This window comes from Apostichopus japonicus, chromosome 12 (genome assembly GCF_037975245.1).
Source record: "Apostichopus japonicus isolate 1M-3 chromosome 12, ASM3797524v1, whole genome shotgun sequence".
Classification (NCBI taxonomy): Eukaryota; Metazoa; Echinodermata; class Holothuroidea; order Aspidochirotida; family Stichopodidae; genus Apostichopus; species Apostichopus japonicus.
Genome location: NC_092572.1, coordinates 22,315,070 through 22,330,781, shown reverse-complemented (window position 1 = coordinate 22,330,781; position 15,712 = coordinate 22,315,070). Strand labels below are relative to the sequence as shown.

The following is a 15,712-nucleotide window of genomic DNA, read 5'->3' as shown; positions in this document are numbered from 1 at the left end:
CAGAAAGCCAGGTGACTTAGTGAATCCTTTGCCACATTTGAGTTGAGAATATTTACTCAATAGTAACACAGCAGCACATAGTATTTAGAATTGTTAACCATATTACTCACTCAAGTAATCAATGAGGTCCTTGCATTAATGTGGATCTTCATATAGACCAACACATTCTGTATTTAGCTATACTTTAGTAGTGTCTTTCCAATGATTTCACACTTAAACTTCTGTTGACCTTCAATGAGGTCGATATACATAAACAGGTATAGAAAGTCCATTCAAGTTTCTATCGTTTTGTTTTTCAAAATTGTCAGGCTTTGACCTCTATTGTCCTCAAATGACCTTTGACCCCCACCAATTTCACTCACTAACATGGATCTAAATAACATGTATGAAGTCCATTCAAGCTTTACTACTATGTATATCATGTATACAAGGTTTTCGGACTTTGACCTCTGTTGACCTCAAATTACCTTTGACCCCCCACCAATTACAAATGGCATCTTACACTCACTAACATGGATCTCCATAACATGTATGAAGTCCATCCAAGCTTTACTTAAGTATATATATATCATGTTTGTTTTCTTTGACCTCTGTTGACCTCAAATGACCATCCATCTGCACCAGTTTTCGTACAGAACGTTGTACTCCCCAAAGAAAATCTACATACCAAGTATAACGTTAATCTATCATGTACTTTTGATGTTAGTGTGTTTACATGCCATGGGCATCCCAAACACACAAGTGCACCCACACAGGCATGTCATCACCATTGCATAAATTCATTTTGCTTCCAGCAAGGAATAAAAAAGAAAGCCCCCCCCCCCTCCCCAAACACCTACTGTATATCTCCACAATTGAGAAATAAATTTAAATGTGAGGAAGGGTACCGGAGAAATAGCACCCAAAGCAAAAAGAGAAAGCAAGTCAAATGTCAGCATCTAGTATACTCACAAGCTACGACGAGGGTGGCATTGTTGCTTCTTGCGACACCATTCCTATTCGTGGCTACACACTGGTAGACTCCATCGTCAGAATGAGACCTCCTAACTTCAACATTAACGATGAAGAGATTGCCATCGGAATACTTAGAGTAGTGTCCATATTCTGTGTTGAGTAACTCCCCATCCTTGTACCACTGCAAGAAAAAAGACAGGCAACGATACATCAGCCTAATGTTACTGTGAGTACACATTTACATTAGAGTGGGTGGACAGACCAGGGTACACATTAGAGTGGGTGGACGGACCAGGGTACGCATTAGAGTGGGTGGACGGACCAGGGTACGCATTAGAGTGGGTGGACGGACCAGGGTACGCATTAGAGTGGGTGGACGGACCAGGGTACGCATTGGAGTGGGTGGACGGACCAGGGTACACATTAGAGTGGGTGGACAGACCAGGGTACACATTAGAGTGGGTGGACAGACCAGGGTACACATTAGAGTGTGTGGACAGACCAGGGTACACATTTGAGTGGGTGGACAGACCAGGGTACGCATTAGAGTGTGTGGACAGACCAGGGTACACATTAGAGTGGGTGGACAGACCAGGGTACACATGAGAGTGAGTGGACGGACCAGGGTACAAATTAGAATGTGTGGACGGACCAGGGTACGCATTAGAGTGGGTGGACGGACCAGGGTACGCATTAGAGTGGGTGGACGGACCAGGGTACGCATTAGAGTGTGTGGACGGACCAGGGTACGCATTAGAATGTGTGGACGGACCAGGGTACGCATTAGAATGTGTGGACGGACCAGGGTACGCATTAGAGTGGGTGGACGGACCAGGGTACGCATTGGAGTGGGTGGACGGACCAGGGTACGCATTAGAGTGGGTGGACGGACCAGGTTACACATTAGAGTGGGTGGACAGACCAGGGTACACATTTTAGAGTTGGTGGACAGACCAGGGTACACATTAGAGTGGGTGGACAGACCAGGGTACACATTAGAGTGGGTGGACAAACCAGGGTACACATGAGAGTGGGTGGACAGACCAGGGTACACATTTGAGTGGGTGGACAGACCAGGGTACACATTAGAGTGGGTGGACAGACCAGGGTACACGTAAGAGTGGGTGGACAGAGCAGGGTTTACAGCAAACTTAAAGGTTGAGTAGTGTAGTATTTTGCATATGTAATGAGATAGCAGTCCAGGGAAAGGATGGGGGGGGAAGACCGTGCCTTTGATCCATACACCAATCCATTACTCAAAGAATGATCAATGGCTTGCTAACAATTTAACACTAAAGACAACAGAGAAGGTAAGTTTTTTATAATCTTCTGCAACTATACTTTCAAATCATGGGTGTTAATATTTTCCATCACTTAAGGTCATCAACCTTGAATCCCATGTCCAACCCAGCTACTGTGACTGACCATCTAGAGTAGATCCTATTAAAATATGTTGTACAACAAAGCAGTCTTCCAGAAAATAGGCCAATAACGAAAATAGAACAACTTTTCATGTGAACAAAATTTACACGTTTTGGTGGTCTAATTTTGACAAAGGTTAGGAGAAAATGCAGACACCAATCTTGGGCACTGCATAAACCACATTCATGCAGAGGATACTAGGAAACTGTTAAGCTTGACATAATATTATTTTTACAATAACTGTAGTTTTCTTTGATGGTCCGACATAAAAAAGAGAAAATAAACCTTCACTCCCTTTGACCTACTTGTTAGGTCCTCCCCAGCAGGGCTGAAGAAACTGGTTGGTAAGAAATACCAAACTTTAATAGATGACCTAGAAATGGTGTTAAATCAAGCTGAGGGCAGGCGCGTAGCCAAGGGGGGGGGCAAAGGGGGCAGCCACCCCCTTGAGCAATTTAAAAAAAAAAAATTTTAATGTTTTTATGATATCGCTAGTATTTTCAAAAGAAAAATGCTAAGATGCAACTTACAAGGCCTGGGAAGTGCCATTTCCTGCGATCTGGGAGGCATTTTCAGCCAAAATTTTCTTGTACGCTTCGCGCCAACTCATGGTGGCGCTACGCATAGATAGTTTACAATGCCGAATCTACAGTTTCGCCCCTCCCTTGGCAAATTCCTGGCTACGTGCCTGGCTGAGGGAGTCATAAACATAACATCTGTGAATAATTATCACATTTTATCAAAATTTACAGCTATGTTTGCTATTACACTTTTGGTCACTTTGACTATGGTTTACAAAACAAAGTTTTACCTAGTAGTGCCTTACATTGACTGTACAACAAGTGAAACATTAAACTAGCTTGTAGATGACTTTATATTCATAATTTAGTTTTGATATGTTAATTAGAGTACAAGAACAATTTGAGCATGATTTTTTTTTTTTAGCTATTCCTGTTTTCAAAATATCCACCTTTAACATATATTCTAAATATATGGAATGCTCTTACAAGGCTAAAGTCATGATGACCTGGGCTCCTCAATACAGGCATTAAAGTTAAATTTATTGTTTATAAATTTGTTTCCATGACAACATAGCATCCTTGGATGACATTTAACACCACCTGTCCTTCATCAAAATGTTGCACATTATAGACATGTCATTTTGAGGCCACTAAAGTGTTTTTGCTTCCCAACTCTGAGGAACTGACATAATGTTCTGTGTATTTGGCTGTATAGTAGAGTCACATTAATTCAGTTATTTCAGCAGGTTGGAAATTTCAAGTGTTAAAACATTACAACTTGAACTAATTAATAGCAGTGGTTTCTAATAGTTTATAAAATATCAAAATTAAATTTGTACAAAAAGTCATCGTTTAATATTAAAACCTTTTGTATGTATAGTGCCACAGAAAATTATATGACCTTCCTCCTCATATCCCTCACCCCCTCCCCCTACCCCCTCCCCTACCCCCTCCTCCCTCCCCCACTCATAACATTTTTATTGTCTTACACCACTACTGTTGTCCTATATATCAGTTCGTAACACATTACGAGCAGGATTCAGTATTTAACAATCAACTTTGAATATCAATAATGACGTTTGGACTTTTACTTTATATCTGGAAATCTTTGACTTTATTTGTAAATAAAACAAAAAAGTAGGAATAAATCCACTTCTAAAATCTTTGGCAACCTGACAAAACTGATATTGCATTTCAACTGTATAATTTTTGGGTTTTCCCCCCCCCCCCCCCACATACTTTTCAACATAATTTCTGTTTTTGAAACACAAATTAAGTTTTGTTTGTTGGTTTCACCTGTATGTCTGCTTTTTTTAAGTTATTTCAAACATATAATCCCTGATTTACCTAACTAGTACAAAGATTAGCTGGTACTTCAATAATTAAGTATCCAACACAGCTATATAATAGAAACCTCTATACATTCATAAATTATCGACTCCAGGAAAAGGTGTATTTATTTCTCTATTACTTCCCTCATATTACAAGTTCCTAGTCCATAAAATTGTTTCTCCATATTGATAAGACATTCTCATTAAATGTAGTAATTACCATCAACATTACACTTGAGGTTCACATTTCAGGATTTGGGGGAATGGCTCTACTTGTTTAAGTTTATGTTTTTATTAAGATGACAGTTATCTAGTTAGAGAACTAACTATATCTTATGTATGCACCCATCACTAGCCTGAGGTATTGTTATAGCGCTCACTATACAATCACACCTATTCCTTGACCTGAAAAGGCCAGAGAAAGAATCAAATATCACTATCAAACACCACCCTATGATCGTATGTCACCAAAGTAAGAAATTGCATGCCATAATATTTTCAAAACTACATCCTAATCTGTCACAACAGGGAGTTGCCCGATCTCGTCACCTCACTAACCATTTGTGGTGCCGTTTGCTGTGAATGAGACCAGACAGGATGAAAGTTGACTTGAATGACCTCTACTTGTTCCAAGCATCAGCTGTCTACCCAATCAACGGTGTCAGTTTAATGGCTCTCCCCGGTGCAATCAGTAACCAATTGATCAGATTTTGTGATAGCTATGAATCGACTTCACTTCCTACCTTAGACTTCAGGCTACCGACTATTGCCCTTTTGTTGGGCTGAGATGGGCAGCAATTGAAATGTGTTGACATAAGAAGAGATGAACTTGAAAGAAAGGTTCATGTATGAAGAGATTGGGATACAAAGACAAGGAGAAATATTTAGCTGATGATGATTCAGGGCTCTGGGTTTCAACGGTGATAGATCTTATTCTTTTGGAACATGACAGGATGTGTTTGCTTTTAGTATTATCACTGAATGATGTAATACATGAATCATCTACTAAACTAATTAAAGAACAGTACTAAGAAAGTATGTGTGCCCCTGAATTCCTGACAGACCTATGGATACTTTCTGTTTACAAATAAGAAACATTTACACTTGAATTCATTTGTCTGTGTGCCTCAGTCTGTTTGAAATACTACCTTGACAACAGAATCCCTTATAAAGGATATCATTGAATGGATCAATGGAGTCATAGGTGACAACTGAAGCCAGCATTTTTCAAATTGTATCTTGAAAACTGTTCTGGACATAAAATTTTATTGGTATGGAAGAACACTCCACAACATAATGTGTTTCACTCACAAATATATATTACTGTGAGCAAGTCTTGGTCAGGGAAATAAGCCAAAACCTGAACTTGCTAGCTGAAGAAGGGGTAACTTCAGCAGATATTTTATTTGTCATGGGAGTTCCCTATAATGAGTGTATAAAGCATATAAGCCTGTCAAAATCATGAGAAGAATAACTTGTACAAACTTTATATCTGATTTATAGTAAAATACATACATGCTGTGCACAAGTTAACAGTTTCATTTTAGTCAACATTCATTTCATGTCAAAACCTGAATATATGAAATCATTCCCCCCCCCCCCCCCTCCATTAAACTGATAAAACTTTATACGTAAATGGTACACAATGTTAGTCATGTGCAACTTGAAAGCTATGAGACATTTTCTGAAAGTCTGAGGTTTGTCTTGTCAACTTGTAGAGAATATGAGAGCCTTATCTTGAGAGAAATGACAACAATTCACCTCATTTGACATGATGATTTCCACTTATGAATACATGATAGTTATTCAGCTAGTGGTAGATCTTTGTCTATACATAGTTCCTACCGATGGGAGATTTTTTCTTGTTTGGGTCTAATTGCTTATTATTTTGGAGACTTGAGGTGACTAGGCTACTGAGCATGTCTGCTGCACCTGTCTTTGGGTCACAAAGATATATGACGAGCCACAAAAAAACAAATATGCAAATTCAAGTCATCAAGAACTTGCAGCAGCAGCTTAACCCCAAATGTTTTGAGTCCAACATTTCTATGTTAGTCGATGAGACCTTCCTACGGCCTCTTAACTGTTCCTAACTTTATATTATTAGAGAGAATGCCTCCCTCCCACACACTTCCCCCCCCCCCCCACACATATACAAAGAGTAACAGCTAGGTACACAAAAGGTGTTGGCCGTTGCACTCTCAAAGTTAGAAGCACTAAACCATAACTTTTATCAAAACTGCTACAAGCATTAAAAGTCATTAACCTAACTTGTCAAAAAGTATCATATTTCTTAATCAAAAATTTCTTTTTGGGAATTTTACCCCCTTTCAAAGACAAGTTTGTCTAAAAACTAAAGCTGATATTCTAGCATATTGCCATCAATCAATGACACGACACTCTGTTATGAGTACACCAGATTTCTGTAGTATCCAGCAGAACTGACTCTCACTTGGAAGGATCAGGTTTTGACCAATCCTGGTGCTGATTTCACAGCTTCTATTACTTTGATAAATCACTCCCAAACATTTTCAGCCAATGTCAATGACTCCCACCTTGCTTGTAACCCTGTTCTATCCCAGTACAAACTTGGAGGGGCGTTTCTATACTGATCATTAAACCCTTCTCATGAGTAACACTAAAAACAACTTTAAAAGGTTAAATGCACATAATATTCCTAGACAAATATTACCATCTTAACACCACAGACAATTTGAACATTATTGTCAAATTTGTTATTTAATCTCCTCAGTATTCCTATTGGAATTGTCCCAATCTTAGGTAAATGGTGAATATTTTGTAAAAACTTTGGTTTTTGAAGTTATGTCTAGGCACGATAGTTATCTTAATGTGATTTTTATGAGGAAGGGAGAGAGAGGACTGCCAAAGTTTAGAAAGAAGTAAAAACAAAATGTGAAATTATGATCAGCTGCATAAATCTGATTTATTCTTATATCATCTACGGTAAAGAATATTGAGGAGGCCGAAGGCGTATGGCGAGTGGGCTGGAATAATCTTTTTAGCAAATAATTTAGCTGTAAAACATTCGATGAAAACTATACAAATATAGGCAATTACACGTTTATCTGCTCTACAATAACTGTTTAGCTTGCATTTAATGTAATTTACTAAATGTTCCCATATTTTATCTCCTGAGCCATGTAAGCAGAATGCATATATCAGGGATGTGCTCAGGAATATTTGAGTGCCGGGCAAATTGTGCGGTAGTGTGATCCACACCCTGGGAGAGGGATCTCATGGGTGGGTGGCACCACCTCCCCACTGGACAAATTTTGCACATGAAGTTTGCTTAGGTGGTGCTATTTTTCCTATGCTGTTCCATATATTCTCCCAGATTTTGGTTATGGTAAAATTTGTTAAATTGTCATCAAAAAAGCCCCGGGCGGAAATGTTTAAAATACTGTTTGTGATGGGTGGCATTCAGAACTCAGTGCTGGGTGCAGCCCCCCGGTGCCGCCCAGTGCGAGCACCTCCCTGATATATCAACAATCACCTTGGTGAAGATTCATAGCTCTCTTTGTACATTTGCATGCAAACAGTGGCGGAGCTAGGGGTATTGGTCAGGGGGGGCGAGAATAATCTGTAGGGGCGCTTTCGACACTATCTAAGCGGAGCGCCACCACAGGTTGGCGCGGAGCGTATCGACATTTTTTGAGTAAAGAGGCTCCCTAGATCGCCGTTATGACCCTTTCCAGGCCTTGATAATTTGCAGATAAACAAAGAATTAATAGGCGTCATCGCCAACAAAATGTGACAAATGTCAATAGGTAGATGAGAGCGCAATAAAAAAGTCAATAATGGTAAATAAATAAAAAGTGGCAAGCAGCTGAAAAGGGCGCCAGCATCTTCCCCCCCCCCCCCCCTGACTGTATGGACGCTCTGCCACTGCATGCAAACACAGTAGGAATGCTTTCTGAAAACTGCAAAACTTTGGGCAGCAGGTGAAGGATAGTTGAGGAAGAATGAAACAGGGACACATGTATAATGCAGGGATGAGCCTGGGGTAAAAAAAAAATCACGGAACTTTGCAAAATTGCGGTATAGGCTCCAGATTGCGTATGCTACAGTGTGTTAGGATAATAGTAGTGAAAGAAATCCCGGATATTCCACGAATTTGCGGAAAAAGCTCGTGCCTGATAATGGTAAGTGACATTAATGCCCGATCATGGTCATTTACGGTAGTGTGGAATAGTACAAGATGGTCACGTGAGGTTCTATGAATTGGCTTAGATCTACATTTCTGCATTCGTTCCCACTCTCAGCAGAGAGATCAACTGATCTATCTAGCAGATTCTAGCTAACTGAGATAATGGGCACTTGAAATGCAGGACCTTCAACTTTATTGTGTCAGCCATATGGAGTCATTCCTATACCCTCGGCCTACATCAAAGTGACCACATGCAGTGGACGGTGCTCTTCCAAGTTCACCTGTTCACCCGTATCAATCCGGAAATCGTCACAGTCACCCGTTTGTTATCGTTCAGTAACATTTAATGTCTTTAGCAGTGCTCTCGTTTAGAAAACATCTCTCACTGACAAAGGGAGATTTCCTTCTGCATTGTAGGCCTAATATTGCTATCAGGATCTTAATGAGTTTCATTGTCTAGTGTAAGTAAACAATATGACCTTAATTACGCTTCATTTGATAAACAATATCAGAGCACTAATTAATCCATAGCGCGGAGAATATATATTGACGTTCTTTGATGTGTTTAATATTAATATCTGTGCTACAATTGTAGTCAAATACCAGCGTATCGGCACTGCCGGGATCGATCATGCAAATAACAAAATACATCAAGACAAGTCCATGCCCTAACTCTGAATGGATGACTTAGATATCCGCCGCAACTGAGAAAAAAGGAATAGCTATGGCCGAGATTAGGACCTCATTAATTATGGCAGACACGAGACTATTCATCAATTATTACCTTAGCCAATACTGAGATATCCATGATGCACAACTCTTGCCAAAGTATACCAGGCCCTGTCTACGAGATATCAATCATTAACAGTTGGGTATAGGATGGATTCAGTTTGTCTAATGTGTGATGCTATAGTATTCTCCATCAGGGAAAGTCTGAACTACATAGTTTGCATCAAGTTGGTTTGTGATGGGATTGAACTTGTTCAAGTCTTCCCATCCTTAAGACAATGTAAAGCTTGTTGTTTTCTAATTCAGCATGGATCAAAAACCATTAGGACACAAATATGGTAGCCATACTAGCAGAAGGCCACAATTTTCAGCAGTTTCAGGGGCAGCATTTAATTATTAATTGCAAAATTATTCCACCTGTGAGGCTAGATCTGCAGAGGAAATCCACGCTATGGAATAATAACCATATTTACGTCATTGGTTGGAAATGATGACGGCCGGCAGGAGTTAGAAATCCCATTTGATGATCTTAATATATCGTTTAGATGCAGATGAATTGTCTTTACAGCAACAAACCCGAAAGGTTACCAAACAGAACTTGCAAATATTTGAAATAAACTTAGGGGTGGTGTGCTTTCGAAAATGCAAATGGTCGGGATGTTAAGGTGATAAAGAGGTTTGAAAGGGAACAGAATAATCTACACAGGAAATATCTAGATAAAAATTCAAACAACTACAGAGGAGTCTGGCACTTCTAATAACATGAAAGTGAACCTGACCAATAAAAAATGCCAAAATTCACCTGGTTTAACGTCATTTCTCAAATATCAAAGAAAAAAGAACACAGGTTATATTTAGATTCAAACTTCTAGTTTGACCTTGAAAACTAAATTTATTGACCTAAGTTTCCTTCTATTAAAGTTTTCCTCCCAGTACATGTGTGAGCTGGTCAACCAACCTTCTACCCTTGCATTTGATTTTTTTCTTGGCTTACCGTTATAACTGGTTCGGGATAACCATCGGCTCTGCAGTTCAATGTAGTTGGCGAGTCTCTCGGTACGATCTGGTCATGTGGGTGGTCGGTTATTTCCGGTGGTGAATTTTCGGTTCTTCGAGAAGTGACTTCACCTGAAAAGATCAAAGAACAGAGTTTCATCTTAAAGAATAGTGATTTAAGAGGAAGGAATCCTATTATTTTTTGAAAGTATCCCTGACAAATGAAAATATCACTGTATTGAAACATGAATTCAAACTGACTAGAAAGGGAGAAGACATGCCATAATGATACTTATTTCCTAGAAAACATTAAAGGGTGTGAAGACTCGCGCAAAAAGAAACTAATGTCGGTAATATGACCTAGTTTCGAATGAGGTGTAACAGAAGTGTTAGACACCACCATTGATCCAAGAAAATACACACACACAGCTTGCTACCATCGGTAATTAGACACTAGTCTACAGTCAGTACATACAGCTGCGGTCAATACCCACAGCACAGTGTACAAACAATACAGCGGTGGACATCTCAGGTCCAGCTAAAGATAACAATTAAGGTATCACGTTTCATTACTGTACTGTCTGCATTTTGTAGTGACACGAACAAAACGTCACTTGCAAGCAACGGAAAGTTAACTTTTTCAGATGGCCGCCATGGTTTGAGGAGAGTCTTCAATGTCTTTAAAGAATAGTGATCTAAGAGGAAGAAATCCAATTATGTTTTGAAAGTATCCCTGACAAATGAAAATATCACTGGATTGAAAAAACATGAATTCAAACTGACTACAAAGGGGGATGACATGCCATAATGATACTTATTTCATAGAAAACATTAAAAACTAATATAACATAGATACATATAGGACCAGTGTTTCATTCTAAACAAAGCCATAATTCAATCAAATTTGAATTTAACTGGATTCACTAAAAAGGACTGAAAAGCTAATATCTACCATTTCTGGATATTACCTTTACTTAGCCCCTGCTGTGAGCATGTCATGAATAATTAGTACACAGCATTGTCTATTTATTAGCATACAATACTGACACACTTTTAATACACAGTGCTCATACCTAACACTGGGAGAACTCAGATCTTGTGGATGTTGGGTGCAATGTACAAGCCATCTGTCATATGAAAGTGTTACTTCCTGCATGGCAATGTCACCCCCTTCAATCATAATTTAATTCTCTAATTAAGATGTTGTGAACAGGTCTTCTTTAAACAATGAGGCGTCGTGGTGTATAAAACTGTTTTGAATTGAATTACATGTGCTCCAAAAATTGTCAATTTTAAATGTGTGTAGCTCTTATTATAAACGTTCATATCCTGACAACATTGGAAACAGCAACGTAAGGGTAGCTGGAGAACATTATTTCTGATGGAACACACTATATACTTGTACAAGGGTACTGTAGCTGTAATACAAACTTCCCTCCCTGGGTTCTTGCCAGTTTGCAAAGAATCAGAGTTGTAAACTCTATAATGCAACCTTAGTAAATGTAACTGACATACTGTAGGCATGATCTACCTTCAGTTCTCTTCACTGCTCATTATAGCAACTACTCCAATCCCTCATTTTCAGCTTATTTCCTCAAATTTCCACAGATTAATGGTTAAAAAATCTCCTGTAGTTTTACTCTTTTAAAACAGTCTGAACTTCTTATGTACATAAGAAGAACATTGACTTTTAAGTAGAGCTGACGCTAAATTTATAGCAGCTTTGTACTTTTTAGAAGATGAACAAAGTCAATACTACTAAACCAAGGAACCTTAATCTATACATCAATTTCCTGTACTACTTGTCACAAGTACAGGAAACTACACACTGCATGTAAGCTAGAGGTGTTACAGTGCTGCAGCAGTCAACACTTGAATGTTTACTGAATAGGTCACATTGAAAGTCCTGTAGTACTACTTTCTCCAGCTTCAAAGCAATTTATTGTTTTGATCGATTACTACTCAAACGAAAAGGTAAAGCTTCAATTGTTGTTACTAGAAAAGTGCCTTCACATCATTTCAATTAGCTGATTACCTAACTGCAGCTTACACAACTCCACCCTTATTTACAGTTTATGTTTAATGCACTTTCCATGCCAAATAAACCATCAACATTTTGCCATAATGGTAATTTTTGAACTGGATAACTTTTTAAGTAATTAACTTTTAAAGTAATTAACGTAAACCATATTTGGTCAATTTGTTCTACGATGCTACACATAAGCATTGCATATATATATTCTAAGGTTATAACATGACGTCAGGCCAACTTACTTTTACACGTGTTATAACATGACCTAATATAATTGCTGCATACACCCAAAGACTTTGTAGACTGATTAAGGAATACTGGATTTTATTGCAATAAATTGAGGGTGTAGAACATTTCAGAAAGACTTCATCAAAGCCAACTTCCAAATGGAGCAGAGGGCCTCAATGGGCAACTCATATGGCAAGATCAGGCCCACCAAAGATATGTGAAAGAGAATGGCCCAACAGTCTTGTATAAATGTGGACCCCTGAGGCCTTTGAATGAAGTACCCTAACCTGAACATTGCTTAATCTGGGAGTCAGATTTTAATACTCTTGGCCATTTTCTCATACTTATAATTTCCTCTGGCCCTCATAGAAAATGACTGTAGAATCCCTGTTATAGAATCCCTGCTGTAGAGCCACAGATATAGAGGCCATGTTAAAGAATCCCTGCTGTAGAGCCACAGCTATAGAACCCCTGTTATAGAGTCCCTGCTGTAGAGCCACAGCTATAGAACCCCTGTTATAGAATCCCTGATATAGAGCCACAGCTATAGAACCCAATGCCTGCTGTAGAGCCATGGATATAAAATCCCTGTTATAGAACCCCAGTAATAATATATATATCAGCTATAGAACCCTGCTATAAGTGTATAGCTTTAGCAGTTAGTTTGCTATGCTTGAGTTTATAGGCTATGAATGTCCCAGAGGATGGTTTAACTTGATTCATGAATCATGTGATAGCTCTAACATACAGACAGTATCCAAACAATATCAATATTAGTATGTATGTCTCTACAGTAGAGACATGAAAGAAGAAAATCCAGGATGCAAACAGGCATTGTCAGTTCTTGCCATGTTTTATACGAGAACACTACGCTCAACTTTTTGATTGCAAATGACACTTCACATTCACAGATAAAAAATAGAATTATTTGACCTTGAGATGAATCATATACACTGTAAGTACATGAACTACTTCATCTACTTTTGGAAAGCTTCCAGTCTTTCGAGCTGTTGAATGCAATACATATACAGACACATGCATAACCATCTCCATTAAACAGATTCCTTTTGCGTTTCCCACAAGGAATAAAAATCAAGTGACTGTTATTTGGTTTACTAACATACAGTATTGAATATTTCTTGCGTAGTACTAAAAGTACATGTTGCCAAAAATTTGCTGGCTGCTAGTCAGCTAGGGTGACATGGAACCAATCGTGCTCATTTGGGTGGTGGTTTCAAACAAATTCTCTCTCTAAAATTTGCTAGGACTTTCAAAAATGGTCACATGGTGTACTTTAAATCATTTTCTCAGAGGGGATGCAATCTGTCATTTTCCTGATTGTCAGTTCTACGTGGTTCCTTTGTGTTTAAAATGGTAATTAATTTATTGAAAAGTCGTTTCTCCTTTCAATAAAAAAAAATGCATGATCTGCTTAATATCACCTTTTGGGAAACCCATCTTTAAAGTATCATTTAGCTCACTGTGATCATGTTTTAAATTATACTTTCTTTACAAGAAATAATGATTTAAAACGTTTCTACCATTTTAACAAATCCAAATTCAATTGCAATGTCTATACATAGTTTAAAGGGCAAATTTCACTTTCCATGCAGCTAGTTTCCTATTCCATCCAGAATCAAAAAGTAAACAAGAACTGCCATTGAAAGGCACTTAGCATGGAAGTACTCAAGTGACTGCATTGACCTTCTATGAGGACTTAAAAGCCTTTAAGCCTAGTGTTATAAAACAGCTAATCTCTAATGCTATTTTCTCAAGTAGGCTGAGCAAACATGTCAAAGTCCTTGATCAAGTTCATGTAACTTTTGTGTGTTTGATTGGCTATTATGAGAAAAGTGGAGGACTAGGCAAAAGGTTGAACAATAAACTGCTCAGGGCATCACTTCTCTTATGAAAGGGATCTTTTTTCTTTCCTTAATGATCTCCTTGAAACTTGCTCTTAGAGTTCAACCAAAGAACCTTTTCATTATGCCGTTGCTTTTCTTTGGGATTTTCGGTCAATACGTTCGTGAAAGGACTCGACAGTTCAGTGGCCGAAGAGTTTCCTGCTGCACGCAAACCCACAAGGCAAAAAAAAAATAGAAGGAAAAAAAAAAAGAACTGAAAATAAAATAATTGCAGCTGCCTATAGAAAGAAGTAGAGAATTGTTAAAAGGCTACAAGTTTAAACTAAACTACGTATTTGTTGACAATTACACAGGCATAAATGGATTGATTGTAGTAACTCTTCTAGATGCTGTATATAATTGATAATCTTAGGCCAAACTAAAAGACATTGCTTTACCTTTACCATTCACTGTGGTAGTAATAATGAAGTAAAATGAAGGGCCCATCGAAGCACATTGACAACATCACTATGTGTCAATGTCTCAGTGTAATAATAGCACATTGAAGAAACAAGGAAAAGCTGTTTATTGTAAACTACTACAGCTCTACAACATGGATGGACAATTATTAATTAATCATTAATTAACATTAGGCAAGTTACAATATGAACAGAAAGAGTAACACTATATTCTTGACCCAACTTCTTCCATCTTGAACACCCTTCTTTCCCTTAACTCAGCCATCTCCTATGTCCATAGTTTATGCACCATGCATACACAACTCACTCCCTTCTCAATGCAGATTACATAGAAACCAGCACTACTTTAGTTGTTCATTAATGATAATTAGGTCATCATCAAATATCATGATCTTAATATCCTTATAGCTGATCTGAGCTGTATCCACCCTTCAAAGTGTTTACTAAGATGACATCAATTGAAGTCCAGCGTATAAAGTCATGAGACTGCTATGTCGTCTGTCAGAGTAGACAAACACAATCCTCTGAGCACTGCATATTTATTGATGGACCAATCTGATCTCCCTTCTTATCCCTCCTAACAATCTTGTTAGTGCCCAGAGTGCAAACATGACACTGTGTCCTGTGTGTTTACTGGCTGTCATCGGGCAAATATACAGGGTAAACATGTTAGTGATGTTAAGTACACAGACTTACAGGGACCCAAGAAAATGTAGCCAAGCACGTTACTTTCAAAAAGAAAGAAAAAATTTATAAAAAGGAGAGATGTAACAAATAAGGCTAGTAAAATAAGAGATTAAAAATTTCATAAGTTTGTCATTTTATCCATAAAAATCAGCAACTGAAATCGTGCAATGAACGTAACGATGAAAGGTTTCCTCCTTTTCTTACAATTTTTTTCTTCTTTTTAAATTTATTCAAATCATCTTAACGTCAAAGGATAAAATATCTTGAACTTTTTTATGTATGGTTTGTCATTGTTTAATTTGTGTTTCATCCTCATGATTT

At 38.2% G+C, this 15,712-nt stretch overlaps 1 protein-coding gene across 5 annotated transcripts in view; it reads right to left on the bottom strand.

The window, feature by feature from the left end:
- Nucleotides 1-15,712, bottom strand: part of LOC139977230 (uncharacterized) — a 188,221-nt gene that overhangs the window by 84,463 nt on the left and 88,046 nt on the right. For all 5 annotated transcript variants that reach the window (XM_071986467.1, XM_071986468.1, XM_071986471.1 and 2 more), the window contains exons 3-4: nucleotides 10,120-10,253; nucleotides 952-1,135 (exon numbers count right to left, since the gene is read on the bottom strand). In XM_071986467.1, coding sequence (XP_071842568.1) covers nucleotides 952-1,135; nucleotides 10,120-10,253 — 318 coding nt within the window. The remainder of the gene's footprint in view (nucleotides 1-951; nucleotides 1,136-10,119; nucleotides 10,254-15,712) is intronic.